This window comes from Felis catus, chromosome F2, assembly GCF_018350175.1.
Source record: "Felis catus isolate Fca126 chromosome F2, F.catus_Fca126_mat1.0, whole genome shotgun sequence".
NCBI classification, from domain to species: domain Eukaryota; kingdom Metazoa; phylum Chordata; class Mammalia; order Carnivora; family Felidae; genus Felis; species Felis catus.
The window spans coordinates 18,555,893-18,574,981 of record NC_058385.1 but is presented as its reverse complement, the minus strand read 5'-3'; the positions used below and the strand labels follow the sequence as shown (position 1 = coordinate 18,574,981).

The following is a 19,089-nucleotide window of genomic DNA, read 5'->3' as shown; positions in this document are numbered from 1 at the left end:
GGTGAGTTCTGAGTAGAGGCAGACATGATGCCCGTAGTCTTTTTAGCTCCAAAATCACTACAAGGTATCTGCGACCAGATTGACTATTCCAAAAATGCATTCTCAAATGATTCTGTATATTGAGGGTCTTTAAAAAGTCCAACTTATAGTGGGGCGCCTGGGTGGCCCAGTCAGTTAAGCTTCAGCTCAGGTCATGGTCTCGCGATTTGAATTCGAGCCCCACATCTGGTTCGTCACTGACAGTGCAGAGCCTGTTTGGAATTCTCTCTCTTTCCCTCTGTCTCTCTGCCCCACCCCTGCTTGCACTCTCTTTCTCTCTCAAAATAAATAATAAATTTAAAAAAATTCCAAGTTATACTTGAGCCAGGAAAGAATTATGTTAGATATTACTCTATAATATTATATATGTTATAATATATATAATATATATACGATATGTGTGTGTGTGCCATAATCCTGTTAATAATAACAATTTCTGATAAAATAAGGATTCAAATGGCAGAAGATTTCCCTCATCAGGAAATTGCCATATGTTTTATTTTTATTTTATTATGTTTGTTTATTTTGAGAGAGGGAGAGAGAAAGAGAGAGGGAGAGAGAGAGAGAGAGAGAGAGAGAGAGAGAGAGAGAGCAGGGGAGGCGCAGAGAGAGAGGGAAACACAGAATCCAAAGCAAGTTCCAGGCTCTGAGCTATCAGTGCAGAGCCCCACGAGGGGTTTGAATCCCTAAGCCGTGAAATTATGATCTGGGCTGAAGTTGGATGCTCAACCAACTGAGCCATCCAGGCGCCCTGCCATCTGTTTTGAAAAGGAATTTGTGTACTTTTCTTCTTATCTTTACATATTTAGTTCATGTTCATATCCTATATAAAGTAGCAGAACTTTTTTTTTTAATTTTTTTTTCAACGTTTATTTATTTTTTTGGGGACAGAGAGAGACAGAGCATGAACGGGGGAGGGGCAGAGAGAGAGGGAGACACAGAATCGGAAACAGGCTCCAGGCTCTGAGCCATCAGCCCAGAGCCCGACGCGGGGCTCGAACTCACGGACCGCAAGATCGTGACCTGGCTGAAGTCGGACGCTTAACCGACTGCACCACCCAGGCGCCCCAGTAGCAGAACTTTTTAATATATGTCAGATAAATATCAATGGAATTAGTAAGGAAGTAAAAATTATTAGTTCATAATTATACCATAATCCCTTGTTACTACTTATAAAAATAACCAACTGAGAAAATATGATAAATTGGTGGGAAAAAAAATCAAGTTGCACATGTCCACATAGACCCCCCTCCCCGCATGGGTCACTTTACAGGGCCAATATCACAAACAAGCATAAGCTTTTCACACTCTCCCTTCTTCCACAATCAGACTGAGATCAGCTAAGAGAACCCAGCACTGCAGCCTAAAAGACCCCACATTCCCACTAATGATATTACCCTTTACCCACACCCCAGGTAAAGAAAATCACCATAGCCACATGTAACCTGTAGTAATAAAATATTGGGCTTACTTTAAAAGGAACATGGTGTATTCTTTCCACAGAACACAGAGGAACACAAGTTCATCTACCAGGGTGATGCTTCTGACCCTGCACACCACGTGCCCTGGGACAGACACCTCTGCAACCTGGGTGTTCCTTCCTTCCCTCCCTCGACTATTTGAGTCTGGCACTGCTCTCTTCACACCCTGCTGACTCTTCCTTCAACATTTTTCATCAGGCCATTCCTTACTTCAAAAGCCTTTGTTAGCTCCCCAATGAATCAGGGGAAAACACAGAGGATTGCTTTAGCGCTTCTCTTTAAACTGACCCCTATCAAACAATGCCATTTTCCAATGTGTTCCCCTGTGGCCCTGCCACTGTTTGCTGCTTTCCTCCTCCTTGTGCTGTGACTTCTCACCTGTTCTCTAGGCTGAGGCTCTCATCAAGCCACCAGCCCTGCTCTCTGCCTCAGCAACTCTTTCTTCTCTTTAAAGTGTACCCGCATCTTCCATGAAGCCTTGCCTAAGCACTACAATCTGTGCATTCAAACTTCCCTTGGAAAATGTATGGCTGAACTCAAAACCAGACAGGTCAGCACATGACTGCATGTGGCTACTGTTTCATGTACAGAAAGCAAGACTGTTAATTGACTGTAAAATCTACTATGTCAAATGATAGGTACATCTCTGTTCCAATATAATATTTTGAAAGAATAGCTTATGTCACCTAATAAATTAAAATGAAAGGATAATGTCACTTTTTAAAGTTTATGTGCTAACTACTTTCTACCACACTAATTTTAAAAATCATAAATAATTTTAGGGGCGCCTGGGTGGTGCAGTCGGTTAAGTGTCCGACTTCAGCCAGGTCACGATCTCGCGGTCCGTGAGTTCGAGCCCCGCGTCGGGCTCTGGGCTGATGGCTCAGAGCCTGGAGCCTGTTTCCGATTCTGTGTCTCCCTCTCTCTCTGCCCCTCCCCCGTTCATGCTCTGTCTGTCTCTGTCCCAAAAATAAATAAACGTTGAAAAAAAATTTTTTTTTTTAAAAATCATAAATAATTTTAAACATATATACAAATATGTGAGTACATATATATGTATATACATACATATGTATCAAAATGTAGTATAAATATCATAATGATATCAGTTACCAAATTATCAGTGTTATAAAAAATAAGCAATTGATTCTCATTTATTTCAAAAGAAATATATGATGTATTTAGTGATATATAAATGGCTTCATAATTTCAATCACAGCACATTTCTCAATAACTTCTTTTTTTTTATAATTTTAAAAAATATTTATTTATTTTTGAGAGAGAGAGAGAGAGAAACAGACTGCAAGCGGGGAGGGGGGAGGGACAGAGAGAGAGGGAGACACAGAATCCAAAGCAGGTTCCAGGCTCTGAGCTGTCAGCACACAGCCTGAAGTGGGGCTCGAACTCACAAACCGCGAGATCATGATCTGAGCTGAAGTCAGCATTCAATCAACTGAGCCACCCAGGCACCCCTCAATAACTTCACTCTAAAAAATAAATTTGAATTGAACTTATTTATAAAGAACAGCCACATAAAGATCATGGAAAAGCCTAGCAGTGCTTTTCCTTAGTAGAAATTTAAAAATATTGTTTTTACTGAAAGAACATTAATGGCAAGTGCAGGAATTTTCACTTATATTTATATCTAAAATATAATTCTATAGGAAGTGTTAAAAAGGAATGGAAAATTGTCATTCATTAAGTGTAGAATATCCAAATTCAAGTCTCCAGGCACTGATGTTTTTCCAAAAAGAGAAAAATCCAAGGGGCAGCCGAGAACAACTCACTAATTACTTTGAAGCTATACAGTTTGCAAATTCCTCACTCTTAATCCAGCATAGTTTTACATAATGAGATGAGGTTTTGCTAAAACTGATACTACTATAACTCTCAGTGGAAATGCTGATATCCTTTCAATAGCATGAGTTTTAATGAGATGGAAGCTAGCCAAGTACCATATACTCAGGTTATGAAACAGAAGAAACTGCCAGAAAATATTATTCAAAACATCAAGAAACTGATGTCTAAACAATGTATTTAACTCTTATTCTGGTGATCAACAGTGTGAATGCATAAATTTTTAAGAGAAATTTTAAAAATTAAAAACTGAGAACAAACTGAGGGTTGATGGGGGATGGGAGGGAGGGGAGGTGGGTGATGGGAATTGAGGAGGGCACCTGTTGGGATGAGCACTGGGTGTTGTATGGAAACCAATTTGACAATAAATTTCATATTAAAAAAATTATAATTTACTTACATTATGAATATTTAATGTTGAAAAAATTAGTTTTTGGAATAAATCTTTGATTTTATCAAATAATAGAAGAAAATTTTCTGGCATCCAAAATAGCATTAGCCATTATTTATGGCAAAAAGTTAAAAATTTAAAAAAAAAAAAAAAGAGGTTCGAGGGATGCCTAGGTGGCTCAGTTGGTTAAGTATCTAACTCTTGATTTCAGGTCAGGTCATGATCTCACGATTCATGAGTTCAAGCCCCGCACCAGGCTGCACGCTGACAGGACGGAGCCTGCTTGGGATCCTCTCTGTCTCTCTCCCTGCCCTGCTTGAGAACTTTCTCTCTCAAAATAAATAAATAAATAAACTTTAAAAAAAAGAGAGTCTAACTGATTTTTCCTTTTGAAACTAAAAATAGCTCCCCTGACCTTTTTTTTTAATTCTCAAGAACACTCCTTTAAATTAATAACATATTGAAAATGTAAGTGTATCAGGAAAGAACCCTTATAGTCTTAGTCTTTTCAACATTGTAAAGTTATCCTACTTTTTAATTAAGAATGTATTCAATTCAGGTTACACAACAATAAATATGGCTGATAAGGTAACTATGGTTTATCTATTTGACTATTAAGCAACAATAAATACTATGTTATGTGGCGATAAGACATGAAGATAAAGATGACTATAATTCACACAATGATTTTATTTAATTGAAAAAAGGATATAAAACTAGAGTTCATGTTTTTAAACATTTTTGAAAATCTATGCATAAAAAGAAAAATTGAAGTATTAAAATTCTCATTTACTTCTCTTTATATTTTCAACTTTTTGTTATTTTCAAATTTATTTTTTTTAAGTTTATTTATTCAGAGAGAGAGAGTGCGTGAGAGAGCAGCGGAAGGGCAGACACCGAGGGAGAAGGAGAGAATCTTAAGTAGGCTCCACACTCAGTGCAGAGCCTAACATGGGGCTTGATCCCATGACCCCGTGACCATGACCCAAGTCAAAACCGAGTCAGATGCTCAACCGAGCCACCCAAGCACCCCCAAAATTTTCTTTAATAAGCAAAATTTAATTTCAAAAAACCCAATGTGTTCAATATCTTTGAATGGTTTCAAATATTTATATTAAAAATGGTAGCTGAAACTTTCTTTAAAAATCCTGTTCACTTTCAAGAACACCTTAAAGAGTAAAAATTCTCCATCTTACCTAATTCAAATTTGACTACTGTCCTACAAACTATGGTTTGCCCAACATTGAACTACAGATCACATTTTCTAAAGGTCACCATTCTTGCCCTTTGTCCAACTACACAAATAAACTTGTTCTTAAGAAAGAATTTACAAATAATCTGGTATACTTTTTTAAAATATTTATTAAATGTTTTATTTATTTTTGAAAGAGAGAGAAAGAGACAGCACACAGGGAAGGGGGGCAGAGAAAGAGGGGGACAGAGGATCTGAAGCAGGCTCTGGGCTAACAGCAGAGAGCCCGAGGCGGAGCTCTAACTTGTGAACTATGAGACTACAAACTGAGCCAAATTCGGATGCTTAACCGACTGAGCCACCCAGGTGCTTCTGGGGCTATGTTTTGAATGAATTTCCAAGAATATACTATGAAAATTACAAAGAAATTTAATTGTAGAAAGTTCGACAGTTTTCCTACATAGCTCTTAAGCTGGATACTTTTTATGAATCATGTTTAAACTGATATACTCATAAATAAAGAAGAATTAAATTAGAGGAATCCCCCAGGGGCACTTGTGTGGCTCAGTCGGTCAAGAGGCCGACTCTTGACTTCAGCTCAGGTCATGATGTCATGGTTTATGGGATGGAACCCCATGTCGGGCTCTGCTGACAGTGCAGAGCCTGCTTGGGATTCTCTCTTTCTCTCTCTCTCTCTCTCTCTCTCTCTCTCTCTCTCTCTCTCTCTCTCTCTCGCTTTATCTCTTTCCCTCTGTCTCTCCAACACTCCCCTACTCACTCACTCACTCTTTCTCTCTCTCTCTCAAAATAAATAAATAAACATTTAAAAAAAATTAGAATTCACCCAAATGAGAGTCGGATCTAGAGAATGGTGGAATGGAGGGGCACCTGGGTGGCTCAGTCAGTTAAGCCTCAGACTTCGGCTCAGGTCATGATCTCATGTTTGTGAGTTCGAGCCCCACATTTGGCTCTGTGCTAACAGCTCAGAGCCTGGAGCCTGCTTCAGATTCTGTCTCCCTCTCTCTGCCCCTCCCCAGCTCACTCACTCTCTCTCTCTCTCTCTCTCTCTCTCTCTCAAAAATACATAAACATTAAAAAAAATTAAAACTATAGAGAATGGTGGAATGGAAATCTGGCCACATACTCAATGGCTACCATCTTTGTTGAACATAAGAAGTAATGGATAATGCAGATATATTAAAATAAATACACAGATTTTTACATTTCTGCATGTCTTATCATCATTGCATTAATTTTTTTGTATTCTGATATAACTGATATAATCCAACTCATTAAACATTACAAATAAAAGTAGAATCATGTTTATTTTTCAAAAGATTTGAGATAGTTACACATTGGCTAAAAAGCTTAGTCTCATTCCAAATGCAATTACTTCTGCAAGTTTTGAGCTAAATTAGTGCAAATGGTTGTCTGATGGAGGCCCTTAGAAAAGAAAAGCATTTTACTTATAACTAGAGTATACAAAAATACCTAGTATTTCTACAATATATTCAAATAGATGGGGGAGCATTTAAATTTTTCTTCGAAATTTCTAAGCATGCTTAAAAATACATCTTGATTAATTAATTTTTATTATTTGCCATCCCTTACCGAATTCATCCAGGGTCCTAGCGTGGGAAGAACTTGGTATACAGACACTGATCAGCTCTGCTGAGATCTATCAGCATCAGAGCTCCCATTTATAAGTATAAAGTAAGAACACTTAGGGGCACCTGGGTGGCTCAGTGGTTAAGCGTCTGACTTCAGCTCAGGTCATGATCTCACGGTTCATGAGTTCGAGTTCTGCGTCGGGCTCTGTGCTGACAGCTCACAGCCTGGAGCCTGCTTCTGATTCTGTGTCTCCCTCTCTCTCTGCCCTTCCCCCTACTCACGCTCTGTCCCTCTCTATCAAAAAATGAATAAACGTTAAAAAAATTTTTTTAAAAAGAACACTTAAAACCTGAGCTCATCAAAAATAGAGATTCCATGATGGAAATGACCAAGAAAACAGGAAAGGAGAAAGTTGGTGCAGCACTCAGATTGTCTCTCAAAACAAACAACCAAAGTCAATCTCTACACATTAATGCCTTCTCTCTTCATTGCTCTCCAGTTGGTCCCTACAGATTTAAAATTCATATGGAGTCGCTGCTCCATGTTTCTCAAGGTATGGCCACGGGCACCTGAGAAACCTCACTCCAGTCCCAGCTCCATACCAAACAGCTGGGTAAAAGTGGATGAGTTAGTTCTTAAGTGTGGCCTGGTTTCCATCATCCGAAATGTTAACAGGGTGTATGAGTTGATCTTCAAGATCCTATTCATCTTCAGAAATTCTATTTTTAAATTTCCATGTCCTGGCTGAGGACACATACTCCCCCAAAAGACCTAGTACACACACTTATGAGAAAATCAAATTTTCTTTGCAGGAAGCAAAGGGAAGGTATCCAGCTGGAGCCTAAAATGTCTTTAAGTGACGTTGTAGCAAGTATTTGCAGCCAAATTTCAGCAACATGCTGCATATGTATGTTGAAGTGGGAAACAAAACCTTAACTGAATAATACAAAGTGTAATTAATTTCTTCATCATATTTCAATGAATGCTGAGCCTTGGAAGTTTGTGTCAAGATCTGTCATTAGACACTTTATCACTAATATTAGTCTTCCCCACTAATTTGTATTTACCAGGGTCTGAGGCCTTGTTTCTATAATGCCCCTGTCCCTCAGGTGCCGAGGTCCTGAAGGTGAAAATCTTACCAATGCTAAAAGAACTTTTTCATGGGGTTGAATCCAAAGACCATTTGCATTAAAGCTCCATCACCCCACATAGGCTCACCCCCATATACCTATCTGACACAGATATGCTGAAGATGCTATTTTATGCCCATGCCTCCAAAGGCCCTGGGCTCCTTCCATTTCTTTATCTTATGCCCCAATTTCCCATAGCATAGTAATCATTATCAAAATTCAACACAGTTTACCAAAATTCACTTAGATTACCAATGCAGATGGAACAAATGGAGACAACCACACCATCTGGGAGAGAGGAAAGGAAGTGAGACACAGGAGCTTTATGAAAAAAAACAAAGAGAAGGCTGAAGCAACAGGGGACAGGCGGTTCCACCAGGGCAGACAAGGCCAAGAAGGAACAGAGTAGAGCTTTGAGTGTGCCTTCCCCTGCCTTACTTCTTCCGACCTCAAGTACGTGGGCTTTTGGATATTCTCTTGAGCAATAGGGTTACTGAAGTGAGAGAGCTGTTCACATTTTAGACAGGCAACTTCCCAATGTCACTAGTCTCTTTTCAAAGCATTAAAATGAATTAATGCCACCTTATAAAAATACGGTGGGGGTGCCTGGGTGGCTCAGTCGGTTAAGTGTCTGACTTTGGTTCCGGTCACGATCTCATGGTTCCTGAGTTCAGGTCCGGCATTGGGCTCTGCGCTGACCATGCGGAGCCTGCTTGGGATTCTCTGTCTCCCTCTCTCTCTGCCCCTCCCTGACTCGCTCTCTATCTGTCTCAAAAATAAATAAATAAATAAACATCAAAAAAATTGAAAAAATAAATATTGTGCACATCCTGCCAAGGAAAGATAGCCTACTAGGTCCCACATGTGAGCATGTATTTGCACCTGTATTATAGAAAGGGATTTTTAGCTGTGCCACCTGTCAGACAGCTCCACACTCCCTCTCTCCCCTAGTCCATGAGGAACCTCACCACAAGACGACTTGGTTCCCAGGCAGTACACCTGAGTTTTGCTCATTGCATGTCCTTCCCCCCTTACCTGAAACAATCGTGCTTTACTATTTTATATTCTGGACAATTTTTAGGATACTGACAATGGGATAGAGAAATGGCACACAGGTGAGCACTTTTGAAAATTTGCACCCCTGCAAAGGATAAACATTCTTCTCGCTCTGGGACTAAAAGATGGTAACAAAGGTATGTGGTAGAGGGGAGCTGACCTGTGCCCCAATCCCAGTTTAAATGAAGTATTATACAGAACACTTCTGCATATGGGAATTAAAGTCATTTAGCAACAATTAATATATGTTATTTCATCTTGTCTTTTCTCCTAGAAGCATATCTTTGAAATCTAATTAAAATCATCGGGGGAAAATGTGATCCAATTTCCTGAATATTCATATTATAGACTAGTACATAACCACATAATGGGATCCATAGATTTTTTCAAATTTTTTTTTCAACGTTTATTTATTTTTTTGGGACAGAGAGAGACAGAGCATGAATGGGGGAGGGGCAGAGAGAGAGGGAGACACAGAATCGGAAATAGGCTCCAGGCTCTGAGCCATCAACCCAGAGCCTGACGCGGGGCTCGAACTCACGGACCGCGAGATCGTGACCTGGCTGAAGTCGGACACTTAACCGACTGCACCACCCAGGCGCCCCCCATATATTTTTTCAAATAAAAATAATTTATGTAACTTCATTTTATTTAATGTTTGTGACTGTGATTTCACGAACTTACTTATCAATGTCTGTACCTTCAGATCTGCAGAGCAAAAATGTACCATCTATAAGTAATAAAGTACTTAAAATGAGCACTTAAAATACACAAACCACCTTCATCCACTACTTTTCTCTGTAAGAAAATTGACATGTTTCTACACACAACGGCTATCTAGCTAAAACGAATCTAGGGTTTTATATATTATATTGTAGGATAGAATATATTACATGAAATATAATATATATTATACAATAGAATATATGAAAAATCACATATATACTTATAAAAGATAGTGTAACTTAAAAAGAAAATAAATTCATTCATTATTTTCTGCACTCATGCTGGCTATACCAGGAAATATGAGTGCGTATGTCACTCCTACTCAGCAATTTCTTTGTATCTCTGTGTTGAATGCTAGTGTATTTCAGCCAAATATAATTTTCCACTTTGACAAGAATCCTCTTCTTCCTTATCACGCCGTTCTCCTCCAACTGCTCTACCTAATAAAGTTTTCCTAACCTCTAATGTACCACAAAAGAAGTATTCAGGTGAGAAGTTTGTCTTATGAGGGAGCTGGCGTCTCATTTTAAAATCACTAATTACCTACCTGTGCCATCGTCCACGTTCTCCACTTCCATCACCTCTGTATTGATTCGGCCACGAAAAAGGTACCGATGTCCATCTGTAGATGCCTTGCTATTCTTCAACCGTCTTGTGATGAAATGAAATCACAAAAATTTTGTTACTAAACTTAGTAAAAAACAGTATTGAAGCAATATAACTTAAGCTAGTCTTAAAAAAAAAAAAGACATTGATGCAATCAGTGACACCAAATGTTAGGCTCTTGGTGTTTGTTTTTTATTTGTGTCCTCCCATTCATAACAGCACTAGCTGCTTTACAAGTTGAAACTTATAGACTAGTGTTTTAAAATAAATGGAAGCCCCGGCTGGAAGAAGATGGCGGCGTAGGAGGACGCTGGGCTCACCACGCGTGCTGCTGATCACTTAGATTCCACCTACACCTGCCTAAATAACCCAGAAAACCGCCAGAGGATTAGCAGAACGGAGTCGCCGGAGCCAAACGCAGACGAGAGGCCCACGGAAGAGGGTAGGAAGGGCTGCGAGGCGGTGCGCGCTCCACGGACTGGCGGGAGGGAACCGGGGCGGAGGGACGGCTCGCCGGCCAAGCAGAGCCCCCGAGTCTGGCTGGCAAAAGCGGAGGGGCCTGACGGACGGAGTGTGTTCCAACAGCAAGCGCGACTTAGCGTCTGGGAGGTCATAAGTTAACAGCTCTGCTCGGAAAGCGGGAAGGCTGGAGGACAAAGGGAGGGAGAGCTGCCGAGCCCCCGGACGACAGAGCTCAGTTTGGTGGGGAACAAAGGCGCTCGCCAGCGCCATCTCCCCCGCCCATCCCCAGCCAAAATCCCAAAGAGAACCAGTTCCTGCCAGGGAACTTGCTCGCTCCGCGCAAACACCCAACTCTGTGCTTCTGCGGAGCCAAACCTCTGGCAGCGGATCTGACTCCCGCCCGCTGCCACAGGGCCCCTCCTGAAGTGGATCACCTAAGGAGAAGCGAGCTAAGCCTGCCCTCCTGCCCCTCCTGCCCCCGTGCACCTTGCCTGCCCACCCCAGCTAATACGCCAGATCCCCAGCATCACAAGCCTGGCAGTGTGCAAGTAGCCCAGACGGGCCACACCACCCCACAGTGAATCCCGCCCCTAGGAGAGGGGAAGAGAAGGCACACACCAGTCTGACTGTGGCCCCAGCGGTAGGCTGGGGGCAGACATCAGGACTGACTGCAGCCCCGCCCACCAACTCCAGTTATACGCCACAGCACAGGGGAAGTGCCCTGCAGGTCCTCACCACTCCAGGGACTATCCAAAATGACCAAACGGAAGAATTCCCCTCAGAAGAATCTCCAGGAAATAGGATCAAAAAGGATTTAAATAATATAACAGAAAATGAATTTAGAATAATAGTCATAAAATTAATCGCTGGGCTTGAAAACAGTATAGAGGACAGCAGAGAATCTCTTGCTACAGAGATCAAGGGACTAAGGAACAGTCACGAGGAGCTGAAAAGCGCTTTAAACGAAATGCAAAAGAAAATGGAAACGGTGACAGCTCGGCTTGAAGAGGCAGAGGAGAGAATAGGTGAACTAGAAGATAAAGTTATGGAAAAAGAGGAAACTGAGAGAAAGAGAGATAAAAAACTCCATGAGTATGAGGGGAAAATTAGAGAACTAAGTGATACACTAAAAAGAAATAATATATGCATAATTGGTATCCCAGAGGAGGAAGAGAGAGGGAAAGGTGCTGAAGGGGTACTTGAAGAAATTATAGCTGAGAACTGCCCTGAACTGGGGAAGGAAAAAGGCATTGAAATCCAAGAGGCACAGAGAACTCCCTTCAGACGTAACTTGAATCGATCTTCTGCACGACATATCATAGTGAAACTGGCAAAATACAAGGATAAAGAGAAAATTCTGAAAGCAGCAAGGGATAAACGTGCCCTCACATATAAAGGGAGACCTATAAGACTCGTGACTGATCTCTCTTTTGAAACTTGGCAGGCCAGAAAGAATTGGCACGATATCTTCAGTGTGCTAAACAGGAAAAATATGTAGCCGAGAATCCTTTATCCAGCAAGTCTGTCATTTAGAATAGAAGGAGAGATAAAGGTCTTCCCAAACAAACAAAAACTGAAGGAATTTGTCACCACTAAACCAGCCCTACAAGAGATCCTAAGGGGGACCCTGTGAGACAAAGTCCCAGAGACATCACTACAAGCATAAAACATACAGACATCACAATGACTCTAAACCCGTATCTTTCTATAATAACACTGAATGTAAATGGATTAAATGCGCCAACCAAAAGACATAGGGTATCAGAATGGATAAAAAAACAAGACCCATCTATTTGCTGTCTACAAGAGACTCATTTTAGACCTGAACAACTTTAGATTGAGAGTGAGGGGATGGAGAACTATTTATCATGCTACTGGAAGCCAAAAGAAAGCTGGAGTAGCCATACTTATATCAGACAAACTAGACTTTAAATTAAAGGTGGTAACAAGAGATGAAGAAGGGCATTATATAATAGTTACAGGGTCTATCCACCAGGAAGAGCTAACAATTATAAATGTCTATGCGCCGAATACTGGGGCCCCCAAATATATAAAACAATTACTCATAAGCAACCTTATTGATAAGAATGTGGTAATTGCAGGGGACTTTAACACCCCACTTACAGAAATGGATAGATCATCTAGACACATGGTCAATAAAGAAACAAGGGCCCTGAATGATACATTGGGTCAGATGGACTTGACAGATATATTTAGAACTCTGCATCCTAAAGCAACAGAATATACTTTCTTCTCGAGTGCACATGGAACATTCTCCAAGATAGATCACATACTGGGTCACAAAACAGCCCTTCATAAGTTTACAAGAATTGAAATTATACCATGCATACTTTCAGACCACAATGCTATGAAGCTTGAAATCAACCACAGGAAAAAGTCTGGAAAACCTCCAAAAGCATGGAGGTTAAAGAACACCCTACTAACGAATGAGTGGGTCAACCAGGCAATTAGAGAAGAAATTAAAAAATATATGGAAACAAACGAAAATGAAAATACAACAATCCAAACGCTTTGGGACGCAGCGAAGGCAGTCCCGAGAGGAAAATACATTGCAATCCAGGCCTATCTCAAGAAACAAGAAAAATCCCAAATACAAAATCTAACAGCACACCTAAAGGAACTAGAAGCAGAACAGCAAAGGCAGCCTAAACCCAGCAGAAGAAGAGAAATAATAAAGATCAGAGCAGAAATAAACAATATAGAATCTAAAAAAACTGTAGAGCAGACCAACGAAACCAAGAGTTGGTTTTTTGAAAAAATAAACAAAATTGACAAACCTCTAGCCAGGCTTCTCAAAAAGAAAAGGGAGATGACCCAAATAGATAAAATCATGAATGAAAATGGAATTATTACAACCAATCCCTCAGAGATACAAACAATTATCAGGGAATACTATGAAAAATTATATGCCAACAAATTGGACAACCTGGAAGAAATGGACAAATTCCTGAACACCCACACTCTTCCAAAACTCAGTCAGGAGAAATAGAAAGCTTGAACAGACCCATAACCAGGGAAGAAATTGAATCGGTTATCAAAAATCTCCCAACCAATAAGAGTCCAGGACCAGATGGCTTCCCAGGGGAGTTCTACCAGACGTTTAAAGCAGAGATAATACCTATCCTTCTCAAGCTATTCCAAGAAATAGAAAGGGAAGGAAAACTTCCAGACTCATTCTATGAAGCCAGTATTACTTTGATTCCTAAACCAGACAGAGACCCAGTCAAAAAAGAGAACTACAGGCCAATACCCCTGATGAATATGGATGCAAAAATTCTCAATAAGATACTAGCAAATCGAATTCAACGGCATATAAAAGGAATTATCCACCATGATCAAGTGGGATTCATTCCTGGGATGCAGGGCTGGTTCAACATTCGCAAATCAATCAACGTGATACATCACATTAACAACAAAAAAAGAGAAGAACCATATGATCCTGTCAATCGATGCAGAAAAGGCCTTTGACAAAATCCAGCACCCTTTCTTAATAAAAACCCTTGAGAAAGTCGGGATAGAAGGAACATACTTACACATCATAAAAGCCATTTATGAAAAGCCCACAGCTAACATCATCCTCAACGGGGAAAAACTGAGAGCTTTTTCCCTGAGATCAGGAACACGACAGGGATGCCCACTCTCACCGCTGTTGTTTAACATAGTGCTGGAAGTTCTAGCATCAGCAATCAGACAACGAAAGGAAATCAAAGGCATTAAAGTTGGCAAAGATGAAGTCAAGCTTTCGCTTTTTGCAGATGACATGATATTATACATGGAAAATCCAATAGACTCCACCAAAAGTCTGCTAGAACTGATACAGGAATTCAGCAAAGTTGCAGGATACAAAATCAATGTACAGAAATCAGTTGCATTCTTATACACTAACAATGAAGCAACAGAAAGACAAATAAAGAAACTGACCCCATTCACAATTGCACCAAGAAGCATAAAATACCTACGACTAAATCTAACCAAAGATGTAAAAGATCTGTATGCTGAAAACTATAGAAAGCTTATGAAGGTAATTGAAGATTTAAAGAAATGGAAAGACATTCCCTGCTCATGGATTGGAAGAATAAATATTGTCAAAATGTCAATACTACCCAAAGCTATCTACACATTCAATGCAATCCCAATCAAAATTGCACCAGCATTCTTCTCGAAACTACAACAAGCAATCCTAAAATTCATATGGAATCACAAAAGGCCCCGAATAGCCAAAGTAATTTTGAAGAAGAAGACCAAAGCAGGAGGCATCACAATCCCAGACTTTAGCCTCTACTACAAAGCTGTCATCATCAAGACAGCATGGTATTGGCACAAAAACAGACACACAGACCAATGGAATAGAATAGAAACCCCAGAACTAGACCCACAAACGTATGGCCAACTCATCTTTGACAAAGCAGGAAAGAACATCCAATGGAAAAAAGACAGCCTCTTTAACAAATGGTGCTGGGAGAACTGGACAGCAACATGCAGAAGGTTGAAACTAGACCACTTTCTCACACCATTCACAAAAATAAACTCAAAATGGATAAAGGACCTGAATGTGAGACAGGAAACCATCAAAACCTTAGAGGAGAAAGCAGGAAAAGACCTCTCTGACCTCAGCCGTAGCAATCTCTTACTCGACACATCCCCAAAGGCAAGGGAATTAAAAGCAAAGGTGAATTACTGGGACCTTATGAAGATAAAAAGCTTCTGCACAGCAAAGGAAACAACCAACAAAACTAAAAGGCAACCAACGGAATGGCAAAAGATATTTGCAAATGACATATCGGACAAAGGATCCAAAATCTATAAAGAGCTCACCAAACTCCACACCCGAAAAACAAATAACCCAGTGAAGAAATGGGCAGAAAACATGAAAAGACACTTCTCTAAAGAAGACATCCGGATGGCCAACAGGCACATGAAAAGATGTTCAGCGTCACTCCTTATCAGGGAAATACAAATCAAAACCACACTCACATATCACCTCACACCAGTCAGTGTGGCCAAAATGAACAAATCAGGAGACTATAGATGCTGGCGAGGATGTGGAGAAACGGGAACCCTCTTGCACTGTTGGTGGGAATGCAAATTGGTGCAGCCGCTCTGGAAAGCAGTGTGGAAGTTCCTCAGAAAATTAAAAATTGACCTACCCTATGACCCAGCAATAGCACTGCTAGGAATTTATCCAAGGGATACAGGAGTGCTGATGCATAAGGGGCACTTGTACTCCAATGTTTATAGCAGCACTCTCAACAATAGCCAAATTATGGAAAGAGCCTAAATGTCCATCAACTGATGAATGGATAAAGAAATTGTGGTTTATATACACAATGGAATACTACGTGGCAATGAGAAAGAATGAAATATGGCCTTTTGTAGCAACGTGGATGGAACTGGAGAGTGTGATGCTAAGTGAAATAAGCCATACAGAGAAAGACAGATACCATATGGTTTCACTCTTATGTGGATCCTGAGAAACTTAACAGAAACCCATGGGGGAAGGGAAGGAAAAAAAAAAAAGAGGTTAGAGTGGGAGAGAGCCAAAACATAAGAGACTGTTAAAAACTGAGAACAAACTGAGGGTTGATGGGGGGTGGGAGGGAGGGGAGGGTGGGTGATGGGTATTGAGGAGGGCACCTTTTGGGATGAGCACTGGGTGTTGTATGGAAACCAATTTGACAATAAATTTCATATATTAAAAAAATAAATACATTTAAAAATAAATAAATAAAATAAATGGAAGTTATTGGGACATCTGGGTGGCTCAGTCAGGTAAGCGTCTGACTCTTGATCTTGGCTCAGGTCACGATCTCATGGTTTGTGAGATCGAGCCCCGCATGGGGCTCTGTGTTGACAGCATGGAGCCTGCCTGGGATTCCTCTCCCTCTCTCCTGCTCCTCCCCCATGCTCTCTCTCTCTCTCAAGAAAAAAAAAATATTAAATTAAATAATTTAGATAAATGGAAGCTTTGGACTAAGAACAGTATACAGGTAGGTGGGTAAATATGTATTTTTGCTCAAGTTAGAAATCAAAGGTACCCAATCAAAGTCTGACACACACTAAAAGTTAGTTATTTTAAAACTTCATCTGATTTATTTCACTTTCATTTCTCATTTTTCAGTAACTGGTAATTTCCACCTTTTCAAGCTCTGTCTGGTAAAATTCGGTTGGTACTTATGATCCCTCTGCAAAGAAACGGACTGTGCTGGGAATTCTTAAGTTGAGTGTCATCCAGCTGAAAATATTTTCCCTAGATTGTTTTTATGATATGAGAATTGTATGCTTGTTGAGTAAGTCTCTTAATACACTTATAATCCTTCATAAGGGTCTCATTTCTTCTATTTTAAAAAGAAGTTGAAAACATTCCAAAACTTTGTGTATAGTGTGCCTATTACCAGTCTTTAATGCTAAAAAAGCATGTAATACAAAGGTTTACAGGTGAACATTTATCATATGAATTAAGTGGTTAAGTATGTTTGTAATGGAATCACTGAACATTCAGGAGAGTTGATTTTAAAAACTTTTTAAAATTATGTTTTAAATTATTAACTAATTTAATTCTTAAAGAAGAAAGATTCTTCAACCTTGAGTGGGGGAGAGGGGCTGAGGGAGGGAGAGAATCTTAAGCAGGCTCCAAACTCAGCACGGAGCTCAACATGGGACTCCATCCCAGGACCCTGGGCTCATGACCTAAGCTGAAATCAAGAGTTGGACCCTCAACCAACTGAGCCACCCAGGCGCCCCTAAAGAAGAAAGATTCTAAGAAATGATTCAGGAGGATTTAAGAACACCTAGCCACTCAAAAGATTTCAATTAACCTGAACTATTCCATTTGACTCATTGACAAAAGTTTAGCAAATAATTTAATATATTGAAATAATTATTCACTTATTGTGTTATACAGACACATGTGGCAAAAGTGGAGATGTAAATGTTTACCAGCTTCAATGTCCCTCTCCTCCTCTCTCCTACAGTTAGAGATCAGTCCTGAAGTGTTGAGAGGTGGCGAAGTGCTGAGAAGTGCTGGGCAGGTGCTGAGAGGGGTCACAAGGTGCTGTCATGGTCTCTGAGTTTCTTCCTTGGAAAACAGTACATCTTCCTGGCTTATCTGTCTAAACTCTCATTAAAACTTAGTAGTCCTTCACCACTAGTAAAGAAACCTAACTAAATAGATTAATTAACCTGATTTAGGATTTATTAGTCCCAGATCTTCACCATCTTGCACTCCCGTGTTCATTTTGAAAGTGACCTCTGAATGTCCTTTGTGAATAACCTTAAATAAATGCTACAATTTAGGGATTCGGGCCAGGCAGTATGCAAGTTGGCATCAGAGTCAGCCAAGGACAGAGAAAAATGCAGAGCAGACTAATATGCAGGTACCTGAATATTCTCCCAGGTAGCACATAGTATCATGGTGTCTGGTAAAAAAGAATTCCTTGTAAGTTGACACATCATATATTTTTTTAAAAGTTTAATATACTTGGTAACAGTTTTAGTCACAGTCAGAGAACCATGGCATGGAATCATTCACTCGGTCGTATTTTCAAAGTATTAATTTTCTTTGTGATACTGCTGTGAACTCTGTACATGTTTCTATTATTTCTCTTGACCTGCAGATAGTAACACTCAATATGAAATTTCAGTAAGTGTTTGATCAATACTGTAACACTTCACTCAGACAGAGAGATCTCTGGTCCTTTCAGAAGATGGCTCTATTAAAGTACATAGACTGAAAAGCCTAAGGTTTGAAAACAATTTTGTTTTATATTGTAATGTTGACTATTTTGCATATCCCAATTCTATGATTTCCCTCCTAAGTATGTGTTTTAATGGTCACCAGGATACATGTGCAGGAATGTTCATAATAGCAGAAAAACTAAAACCAACAAAGAAACCAAATAAAAATCTAAAGTCCACTGATAGGAGAATGAATAAGTAACTGTTGTTAACTTATTGGGATAATATTCATTCTCCTATCAGTGGCTGAGATCATGACCTGAGCCAAGTCAGATGCTTAACCGACTGAGTCACCCAGGTGCCCCCAAAACTGTAGGCTTTTAATTTTACAAATGTTTCCTGTTGTTTAGCTATTTAACAATAACAGCCATGAGACCATAAATGACATCATCATTATACACTCAAGTCATGATCTCAGGTTTGTAGGTTTGAGTCCCAAGTCAGGCTCTGTGCTGACAGCTCAGAGTCCAGAGCCTGCTTCGGATTCTGTCTCCCTTTGTCTCTGCCCCTCCCCAGCTCGTGCTCTGTTTCGCTCTGTCTCTCACAAATGCATAAACGTTAAAAATGAAAAAGCCTGTGATTTTTAAGCAAATGTCTTCAATGTGCGTATAATGTGGACAAAAACTTTTGCTAACTGTGCAAAAACTTTGGACTTGAAGGCGGGCATATATATAAGTATGAGATCAACTATAATAAAGAAAAAAGATCTCATTCTCAAATGGATGCCTTTAATAACTGTACCTAGATGGATGTGTTAATTGACTACACGGAGGAAATCCTTTC

At 40.0% G+C, this 19,089-nt stretch overlaps 1 protein-coding gene across 4 annotated transcripts in view; it reads right to left on the bottom strand.

Moving 5' to 3' along the window:
* PREX2 (phosphatidylinositol-3,4,5-trisphosphate dependent Rac exchange factor 2) overlaps window positions 1–19,089 on the bottom strand; it is a 303,209-nt gene that overhangs the window by 176,703 nt on the left and 107,417 nt on the right. For all 4 annotated transcript variants that reach the window (XM_023248571.2, XM_023248570.2, XM_023248572.2 and 1 more), the window contains exon 8: window positions 10,031–10,134. In XM_023248571.2, coding sequence (XP_023104339.2) covers window positions 10,031–10,134 — 104 coding nt within the window. The remainder of the gene's footprint in view (window positions 1–10,030; window positions 10,135–19,089) is intronic.